Genomic DNA, 11,195 nt, shown 5'->3' on the forward strand with positions numbered 1-11,195 from the left:
CGTCAACAATATTTCTGACTGCAGTTCAATTACTCACTATCTATACACACACATTGCATTATCCTCCCGTCACGTTGTCCCCTCTTATATATATACCCACCTACCCTAGTAAATACTAGAGCATTCGCCAAAGTACATGATAGTTCTAGAAACGTTGCGTCACTGTAGTCATGTGACTCGCTGACGCAACAGTAAGTTCAAATATATAGGATTTGAATCCTATGTGAAACACTAACAATAACATGGCACGAATATGTGCAAAAGATTTCATGCATTAATTGATAGTTTAACTCTATTATTATAATTTATATTAATATGAACTAGTGACACAGAACAAATGATTAATATTAACACAGAACTGTTATAATATCTATGTTCCTTTTACAGTTTTTGAGTTTTAGTTTTATTGTGTAATACTGCATGAGGCATTTTGTAACATCTGTGCTTTGTCCATCATGACAAGAATTGTTTCTGGTGAGCAGCCATAATTTATTTCATTAAGTGAACATTTAAGCATAAAGATACATGTGTAAAGAACTGGTAGAATATGTTAAAGTAACCAACACAAAGGAGTAAGAAGTAAATATAAAAAAAATGATTTCAGTTGATACTCGATTTGTATAGTTAGATATATTTGGATATAATTATTGTTTGTTCTTTAACTTTTATGACTGTATATATGAATCATATCATTCAGTATCGCAGCAATAAATGTAAAACAGTACATTATTAAAAAATAACTTAAATTGGTAGTAGGTCAAATGTGATTTGTAATCCACATTTTTTTATTTTGAGATTTTAAGATGTATTTGTGATTAAAAATAAATCATAGAATTGAATAGTTAACTTTATGTGGAATAGATTTTGAAGAGTTCAAAACCATTTGATGTAAGTAACATGCTGATGTGAAAATGGTTCACTGAAACAGGATTAATCTTGGAAGATATTGACAATATTAATTATTTTAAAATTTCTGATTATAAATTATTTGAATAATGATAAGAGGCCCAATGATTTATGGACACCTTGTACTACACATTACAAATAGCATGCATATGTAATATTATTAGACTAATTAATTTACAAGTAAATTCTAAATCAAAAACTACACTTGGAGGAAGATTACTTTTAATTATTTCTCATTCAGTGTTATTATAATTAAATACCAGTCTATTAGAGTGAAGATTAAAGAAAGGTGAAACTGGACTAGTGTGAAGAAAATGTGTCATTTCACAGTGAGAACTTGTCACAATGTAGTGAAACACAGAAGTCATGTTCAAATGTGTTGTCATAGAAATACGTAATTTACACTTCTAGTGACAATAGAAGCTGCTTCCCCAGAAGAAGGATCTCCATTTACAGTTTTTGATTTTGAAATAAAGAAGGAAAAGTTTGAAGTACCAAAGGAAACTGAGGTAATTTTTAGATTAAAAAGAACTTATAATTATCTTAGTAGGGATAAATAGCTAGATATATTTTAGCAAACATTAATGAAGTATTGAATTTGAAGTTGTTCATTATCTCCAATTTTTTTTTGTTTTGAATGAGTACAGGCCTGCCGACAGGAAGGGGGGGGGGCAACTGCCCAGGGGACGGGGCGAATGAAACCTAGTTATGCCGTAAAGCCCGCAAGGCATCTTTAGGCTATATCTTCATTTAATGATAAAAAACCATAGTTTTTGGCTTTTCTTTGCATATAGACGCTTGATACATTAAGAACGACTGAAATAATAATTTGAGTAATAATTAATATGTATTTGTTACTTTATACATTTAATAGATATTTGTTGTTACTTTATACATTTAATAGATATTTGTTGTTACTTTATTAACATTTTTATGCCTATACTGTGAGGTAAAAATGGCTGCTGCTATGATTTTGTCTGGTTCATGTGCATGTTGCTGTCCTAATTTAGGATCTTCTTTTTAATAAATTCTTGAAAATGTTAAAAAAGAGAGAGAGAGAAAAAGGGGGCCCGGGGAGGATATTTGCCCCGGGGCCCATGCTGGCTCTCCACGTTTCTGAATAAGTAACATTGAAAAATATCTTTAGCTATGAACAAGATGATATAACTTTGGCTTTTTTTCTCCACTTGATTATGGAACCTTTTGACATGGATGAATACTATTTCAAAAACTGTGAATTTAATGTGTATTTCTGAGGATTTCTGGCATCTTAATGTTTAGAGATGACATTAGTTGTTTTATTTTTGGTGTCAAGTGTGTGTTTGAGTGACTGCCAATTATAAAAAGAAAATTATAATAATTAGTAGTAGTGCTTGATGATTAGTGGATTTTAATAATTGATTAATTATCAGGCTCATCGACCAATTACATTCATCTAATTGGTTTTTCTCATGTGACACTTACATATTTTGAATAATTGAAAATAATAATAATTTAGATCACAAATTTGGATTCACTGATTATTATTGTGAATGTGACACTAATCAGTTAAGCTGAACAACTTTTAATAAATTAATAATAATAATGAGAAGTCACAATGGTAATATTTCAATTACTTGGATAGTTGTAATAATCAAAAAGAGTAATTACAACAAACATTTATTTTGATTAGAAAGTTATTTTTGCAACACTAATCAATCTAATTGGTGCACGTAAGCAATTTATTATATTAGTAAATTGAGCTAGTTCTCAGCTATAATTAGCAGAGAATAAAATACAGGAATTTTGTCTCAGTAAAACGTGAACCTGTGAAAAAGTGACTGCTTGAGAAAATATTTAAAAATGAAATTTGAGAATTAGCACTGTTTTGTTTATATTCATGAATAATCTGTCTGATAGTTACCTCTACCACTGAAGATGGATGGAGGTTATGTGTTCACCCCTGTGTTTGTTTGTGTGTTTGTCAGCAAGATTTCTCAAAAATGGCTAAATGGATTTGGATGAAAGTTGGGATACATTTGGACTATGACCCAACTTAGAAGTGCTTAGTTTTGGAGGGCCAAGGTCAGGAAAATAAAAAAAATTCTATCTGTTAACATGGAGAGTGATTTTTCATGCTATTTTTGCTCTAAAACTCAGTAAAAAATTATCAGATTTTGATGAAACTTGATGGGCTTATGTAAAGTATTATTCCTCATTGTCATATCAAAAATGGCCCATGCCTGTTCATAACAATGAACATATAGACACATTATCTTATTTTTTTGAGAGATGAATATGATCAATGTTGCGTGCAGAGGTATGTGCTCTACTGAGAGCCCTCTAGTTATATGTGTTTTAAGAATGTCTTTGTAAAGTTTAGTTTGTTTTTTTGTGTGCATCTGTTGCTAAAGTATGAAAAGTTCTGGTCAATTATACATTTTTTAAGCTTTTAATTTCTTGTTAACGTTTTAAGACATAAGACATAGAAATGGTTTGATAAATTAATCTTTATTTATATTTAATATGTTGTTTTCTTTTTGATATTTAACTGTAATACTTTCATTATTAGAAGTTTAAAACTTCTGTCAAGAATGTATAAAAATATATTAATATGTGTTGAAAATTTAAATGATGGGTGCACTTGGAGTGTATATTTCATCATTCTTATATTTTCTCTCACTTAAATTATTGTAATACATGTGTTTCTACATAACACATTCATCAAACAAGTCATTAAGTTCTTTTTGTTGTACTGTCTGTTGTTTTTGAGTTAAATAAAAATTGTTTTCACTCTGTTTTATGTTGTGTTCAGTCTCTTTCTTTCCTAAACTCAGTCAGTCTCACAGATTTCAGAATTACTTCATGATAAACATCTTGTAGAATGCCCTTTTGTTCTGTGGACTTGTCTTGGCACACGTGAGAGAAATCTGTTTCACCTTAGAATACTACAAAGTAGGTAGGAATAGAAAATTTTGGTGCCATGAACCCAGGATATATCATTGTGGGGCTTACAAATGAAAACACACCAGCTACTGACATATTTGTGTTTGCTATGTAAATCAGTTTTTTAGTGAATATATTTACTAAAGAAACTTGCAGGTATGATTCCAAGGTAAAAATACCAGCTGTAACTTATCAAGTTTTACATGTAGTATTTGTGTTTTGTTAACAACATAAGCTGTTATTGATCTTTCTTTTTGTACTAGAACACATTTGTTAAAACTGAGCAAAGTGTTGATTCAACAAAGAATGACATTATTTCCAAGTTCAGTGAGAGTGATGATGAAACTGTTGATTGTACACAACATGATGTTATGAGTTTGAAAAGAGAAATTGAACCAAAAGAGGAGTTTCAACAAATTAACTCTGGATTAGAAGGTTTATCAGGTGAGTATATGTTTACAGACCTACATCCATTAATCATATAGACAAGTAGAAAAGTATCACTGCATGATGTGATATACATACATATATATATATATATATAAAACCAACTGTCTTTTGGTAATGTTCCATGTGTTGATAATGCTTAAATTGGCTCAGTGGTTAGAATGCCCAAACCTAAAGTGGAAGTCTCGCATTCAAATCTCTTTCAGTTTTTGGAAAAACCCAAATACCATGACAGTTTAAATTAGGGGTTTGAAATATTTCTTAACATTTGATTTCAAAGACTGGATATCAAAGTGGCTCAGTGGTTAGTGTTTGACTCTCATTTAGAAATCTCATGTTCAAATCCCAGCCGAGTTGAGGGTTTATGTTAAATGTGTTTTTTCATAACTGACCATATTTACAGCATGCTCTTTGAATATTCTGAAAAATAGAAATACCATTATACATTAAATCGGGAATTTGAGACATTGGTTAACATTCCATTTACAACATGGCATCAAGCCACACACATTCATTCAGCTTTTTATTTCCGTTGAATTAATTCTAAACTAAAATTCTGAATAACACTAACAATAGTTTAGAATTCTTTTTGTACATGGTTCTATATGTGTTCAAACTAAAAGTAACTTACAATTTTAACTTCCTACCAAATGATATTTCGTATTAATTTTCAGACTGCTTTTTATTAATGCATTTGAAATCTGCTTTCTCTTCCTGTCATTAAAAATTTCAACACAGATTTTTACACAACAAAACTGAACAAATATTTTATAGATATAATTCAAAAAAGAGAATAAACTCGTTTGGTTGATTTCTTAATTTAGTGTTTGCATTAATTAAAAAGGTTTGTTTTGTAATTTATTAATGACACTATCGTCTTCAATATATCTTACTATTTATAAATAGAAATACCCAATATGGATGGAAACCAAGAAACAGTGCAAGAAAAAAAACATCATTTAGCAAGAGAAAGAAAAAGGCGATTGATGGCACGAGAAAGTCAAGAAAGATTACCAAAAATTAGGACATCTGTAGCAGAGCAAAAAGTATTGAGACGATCAAGTGAAGGAACAACACAAAGAAGATGTGCAAACAGAAAAAATGAAACAGTGCAAGAAAGAAAATGTCCATTAAGAAGAGAAAGAAAGAATCGATGGATGGCACGACAAAGTCAAAAAAGATTAGAAAACATTAGGGTAACTGAAGCAGAACAAATAACATTGAGACAGCCAAATGAAACTCATGAAGAAACAACAGAAAGAAAACTAACTGATACAGAAAAACATGTAAACAGAAACAATGAAACAGCACAAGAAAGAAAACGTCGGTTAGGAAGAGAAAGGAAAAGGCGATGGATGGCACGACAAAGTCAAGAAAGCTTAGCAAAAATTAGGATAATTGAAGCACAGCGAATAGCATTGAAACGATCAAATGAAACTCCTGAAGAAACGACACGAAGAAGACAAACTGATGCTGAAAGACATGCAAAAAGAAACAATGAAACAGCTAAAGAAAGAAAATGTCGGTTAACAAGTGAAAGAGAAAATCAATGTATAACACAACAATGTCAAGACAGCTTAGCAAAAATTAGGATAACTGAAACAGAAAAAATAGCATTGAGATGGTCAAATGAAGCTCATGAAGAAACAACACAAAATGATGCTGAAAGATATGCAAATGGAAACAATGAAACAGCACAAGAACGAAAACGTCGGTTAGGTAGGGAAAGAAAAAGGCGATGGATGGCACGACAAAGTCAAGAAAGCTTAGCAAAAATTAGAATAACTGCAGCACAGCAAATAGCATTGAGACGGTCAAATGAAACTCGTGAAGAAACAATACGAAGAAAACAAATTGATTCTCAAAGATATGCAAACGGAATCGATGAAACAATACAAGAAAGAAAACGTCGGTTAGGAAGGGAAAGAAAAAGGCGATGGACGGCACGACAAAGTCAAGAAAGATTAGCAAGAATTAGAATAACTGCAGCACAGCGAATAGCATTGAGACGGTCAAATGAAACTCCTGAAGAAACAACACGAAGAAAACAAATTGATGCTGAAAGACATGCAAACAGGTACTGTGAAACAGTGCAAGAAAGAAAACGTTGGTTAACAAGAGAATGAAGAAATTGAGATTAGAAACAATTAGGATAACTGAGTCAGAATAAATAGCATGGAGATGCTAAAATGAAACTGAAGAAACAACACAAATTGATGGTGACAGATATGCAAATGGAAACAATGAAACAACTCAAGGAAGAAAAAATATTGGTTAGCAAGAAAATGAAAAAATCAGTGGATAACACTACAAAGTCAAGAAAGATGAGCAAAAACTAGGATAGCTGAAGCATAGCAAATAGCATTGAGATGGTCAAAAGAAACTCCTGAAGAAAGAAGACAAATTGATGTTGAAAGACATGAACAATTTAGACATGGATAAAAAGCTGTACCAATTAATATCTATCAAGAGGGCTCAGTAGAGCAGCACAGTTGTGGTTCAATGTCAACAATGTGCAAATTTTGTTACTCAAAAAATTTTAAAAAGGAAAAACCATCTGATGGTAAATCCAACAATTGTTGCCATTAAGAGAAAGTAAGATTGGAAGAAGGACAACCATTTCCTCAGTATTTGAGAGAACTTATGTTGAGTCCAACATCACAAAAACATCTGTTTATACAACAGTATATTATCGTTTGCATTAATGAAAGCAAAACTAGTTGATGTTCAAGGTCATGGACTATATTGTTTCAGAATTCATTGGACAAATTTATCATCAAACTTCTCGAAACCACCTATTGAAGAGTAATGTAAATTTGCTTAACTGTATGTTTTTGATTCTAATGAAGGTGTAGAGGAGCAAATGAATCTGTATGAAAATAGACAATTTGACAGTGCTGTAATGAAGTAACTCAACAAAATAATAAGAGAAAATAATCCATTTACTCAGGCATACAGAATGTGAAGTGAAATTGAAAAAGAAGAGTGGAAAAAAGCATTGAGAGAGAATTGAACAATACCAACTGTGAATATGATTCTATGTAAAAATAGAAGTGACAGAAGATATTACAATTTGCCACTGAAATTGCAATAGTTTTCAAAAATGAAAATGGAGAATCACCATTTCACAGAGATATACATATTTATATAAGAGTGCAAGTAAAACAATTAATTAATCTAAATGTCTTAAGATCAAACTTAGATTCAATGACATGTGTTGCTTTACCAATATGGTGAACCTGACTGGCAACCAAATATGTAAATGAATGAATGATTATCCAAAAATACTGTCAGGAACAAAATCTCCATTCTTCAATACAAGGTTGCTCAAACAGCAACACGTGACAACTTCTATCCACTTTTGAGTGCTGGAAAACTAACACAACAGTGGATTGTGTATTCTTATCTCCAAGTTGAAACCAATAAATGTAATTATATCAAATTGAAACAATCATAGTTACGAGCAGAGAACTACTAAGGAGTAACAGAACATATATCTTATGCAGCTGCTAATGCCGGAGTACCAGCTGGAAGAACAGTGATATTGCCATGATCATTTCAAGGATCACCTATAAACATGAGAGAGTGCAATCATGATGCATTGACAATTATATCAAAGTTTGGATGCCTTGATTGGTTTGTAATGTTCACATGCAACCCTAATTGGCCAGAAGTCAGAGAAAATGTACGACTGGATCTACATCCATCTGTTAGGCCTGATTTAGTGGCACGTGTGTGTAAATTAAAGTTGGATACCTTAGTGACTGCAGTGCTCGGAGAATTGAATTCTAAAAAAGAAGTTTGCATATGCACACATTTTGATTACTTTGAAAATAGAAGACAAAATCAATAATGTCGACTTAATTGATCACACTGTAAATGTTGAGATACCTGATCAACAGACACAATCACAATTACATGAAATTGTAATAAGATGCATGATACATGATCTTTGCAGTGCCTTAAACCCACACTGTGTGACCATTCTGGTCAATAAAGCCCACCATTGAGATTGGATGTTCTGTAAGAACACTTGTAGATTTTTCCTTGCATTGTTTTGTTTGCTCCAGACTGCATACTCATGGACTAACATGAGTAAAGCAGAAGGAGATTGCTGCTCATTCCTGCTGCTTCTTCATCTGACTGAATCAGGAATAGTCTGTTTCATGATCACTGTCTCCGGTGCTGCGTTCCTCCAAACTCTCCTTGCCATTTACCAGTTCCTAACCACTGGAGTGGTAACCATGAAGGCTTCCTCCTGAGTGTGCTCAATTCCAGTCAGTTAAGGGTAGGGTGGTGGTATTTTGCCAGTGTAGATGGTGTATAGACACTCCTCCTACCATGGATCTGATGTACTATTCCAGGTTATGGACTGGAAGATTTCTGCCAAATTGCAGTTTACCCCTCTGGCTGGGCACCTTCTTCCTACCATCTCCCAGATATTGGTTTCCAGGAGGTACTAGTGTTGGTTGGAGCTGGACCACATAAGTCCTAACATGTGAGTGGCTGTCTACTTTTCTACTGTCATCTGGATGTTGGTTCCACGAGGGGTACTGGTGTTGGTTGCGTTGAACATGCACACATGATGATGTTGGTCCTTGGAATGGAAGATCTTCTTCCCTTTCATTTCCCATGTCTGAGATGAATGGTAGAGGACCCTCTTTCTACCATGGGCCAGATATTCCTATCACAGTACTGCTCTTGTTTGTTGAGGTTGAACTCCCCCTTATGATCCACTATACACCAGGGGTTTCTTCATTTAATTCCTGTGGTCCCTCCTATTATTCCTTCCTAATTGCAATACATAACTTTTCACAGGCTTAGGGTATACCTGGCTCAAGAAGTGGTGAGGTCTCCCACAGATGTGTCTTACATACTCTATATTCACACACCCAATGAGCTTCCTTTGGACACTTTCTGAATGGGGCTTATCTAGGTACTGTTAAACTGGTCCCTCCACCATGTCAGTGTGGGATTCTAGCTATTCTGTGAGAGGAGGTAAGATATGATATTGGCACTTAACATTTTCCAACACTGCAAATGTATTTCTGATAGATTCTTACCTCTTCTCCCCACTTCTGGTGTCTTTTCCGTTTCTGTTGCTCAATCTTGAAGTGACTTTAGGCTAAGTTGCATAGAGGGAGTCAGTTGTGCTAGGTGTTGTGTCGCACTTCTATTGGTGGAGGATTGTCACATGTTTATTTGCATGCTATGGCTCAGCTGCCTCACATGAAAACATGTGAGGCTAGGAGGGAGTGTCAAGACTATTGGCAAGCAAAAATTTATGTATATAGAGAGCAGTACAAGTTGGGAAAAGCTATTCTGTAAGAATCTATCGGAAATACATTATCAGTGTAAGAAAATGTTAACTTTAATAAAAGGTATTCCTGTAGACAATAGATATATTGTGCCCTACAATAAATATGTATCTTTAAAATATGACGCACACATCAACTTGAAAACATGCACTTCTATGAAATCATTTAAATATGTATTCACATATAAATATAAAAATATGTTTGTGCAAAAGTTTTCATTATTGAAAACAACAACCACTAACAGCTGACTTATGATAAGGTAGCTGCCCTTTTAGATTCCAGATTTATGAGTGCATGCAAAGCAATGTAGAGATTATTGAAGCTCAAAATGCATGATCAATCCCATATATTTATTTGTCTTGCTGCTCATTTCCCCCTTCATCAAGAAGTCTTGTATTATGCTAACTATACATCAACAACATTGACAGAATTCTTCACTCTCAATGAATCTGATGTTAATGCAAGACAATATCTATATGTATACAGAAATTCCATACCATTATGTATTTCAAAATAATGTTGGGAAGAAATGGCAACTTGGTCATTGTAAAATTATTCCATGAATGTATACTTTTAGCTCTAAGGTTCCAAAAGATGCTATCTTTGATTGCTCTTGCTACACATTGGCAGTGCAACAAGCTTTAAAGATTTGCACACTGTTGTTGATGGAAAAGTTTGTCCCATTTTTAAAGAAGTAGTGAACAACATTTATTGGAAAATGATGATGAATGGTATGGATGTTTGGAGGAAGCAACTGTCTTTCAAATGCCAACACAACTAAGGCAAACTTTTGCTTTCATTTGTATTTTTTGTCAACTTACAAATGATTTAACATTGTGGGAAAATTATTGTAATGAAATGAATCTTTTAGCAAATAAAAAGCATTGTTTGACATCAAAACCACTGAAAGCTCGTAGTCTAGAATTTTCTTCGTTCAATTTACCAGATCCTGGACCTATTTCAAGTAATAAAAGCCTAATTTTTAATGCATCAAAAGCTGCACAACAAAAAAAATCAAAAATCTCAATCCACAACAGCTATCTGCCTTGAATAAAATAATCAATGCTATAGGTAATGAAGACTGAACATCACTCCTACTTACATGGTCCTGGAGTTTTAGGATAAAATGTTTCTTTATAATACAGTTATGAGTTTTATGAGATGTAAATGACAAATAGTTAATTTATTATTCATTGTAGGTGTGTTGCCCATGGTTAATATAATTTGGAGAACATGCAGAAATCCAGATTGGTCATAGAGCTAACTTCAGTATCTGAGGTGGAAAGCATGGAAACGCTAACAGGCACTCTCTCCAACCTGTGAGATCATGTCTGTTGAATGTTCTCATCCTGTACACTATACAGCAGCAATGATGACTAATCATGCTAGTAGTAACAGTTCTAGATTTAGATGGACACCCAAATAAGAGAACCTGAAGCAGTCATGCAGCAGTAAAGCAGGAACTACTTCAGGATGGGGGGCACCATGAAATGTACCACACTATTGTGAATGTGCAGAAACTATTTTCCTGTCAACTTTCACACAGACGTTGATCAGTGGTTTACACATTGTTCCACATATACCAGTAAAACTATGGAT

General features: G+C 33.3%; 1 protein-coding gene across 4 annotated transcripts; it reads left to right on the forward strand.

The window, feature by feature from the left end:
* The first annotated feature begins 204 nt into the window (after window positions 1-204).
* Window positions 205-10,688, forward strand: LOC106473805 (vicilin-like seed storage protein At2g18540). 4 transcript variants are annotated; one of them, XM_013934479.2, is made up of 4 exons: window positions 205-474; window positions 1,318-1,415; window positions 4,095-4,275; window positions 5,185-10,688. In XM_013934479.2, the coding sequence occupies exons 1-4, from the start codon at window positions 456-458 to the stop codon at window positions 6,402-6,404; spliced, it is 1,518 nt and encodes a 505-aa protein (XP_013789933.2). In that variant the 5' UTR covers window positions 205-455; the 3' UTR covers window positions 6,405-10,688. The 4 variants fall into 4 exon arrangements, 2 of the variants coding, with proteins under 2 accessions (XP_013789933.2, XP_022257894.1); XM_022402186.1 differs by lacking the exon at window positions 205-474 and adding an exon at window positions 510-579; XR_002613779.1 differs by lacking the exons at window positions 4,095-4,275; window positions 5,185-10,688 and adding an exon at window positions 2,806-3,422 and having other exon boundaries at window positions 463-474.
* Window positions 10,689-11,195: the final 507 nt, after the last annotated feature.

Source organism: Limulus polyphemus, unplaced genomic scaffold, assembly GCF_000517525.1.
Source record: "Limulus polyphemus unplaced genomic scaffold, Limulus_polyphemus-2.1.2 Scaffold6512, whole genome shotgun sequence".
NCBI lineage: Eukaryota > Metazoa > Arthropoda > Merostomata > Xiphosura > Limulidae > Limulus > Limulus polyphemus.

Coding starts and splice junctions, on each gene's coding strand:
- LOC106473805 (XM_013934479.2), top strand. Junction 1,416..4,094: donor AAGTACCAAAGGAAACTGAG/GTAATTTTTAGA, acceptor TTTTTGTACTAG/AACACATTTGTTAAAACTGA. Junction 4,276..5,184: donor TGGATTAGAAGGTTTATCAG/GTGAGTATATGT, acceptor ATTTATAAATAG/AAATACCCAATATGGATGGA.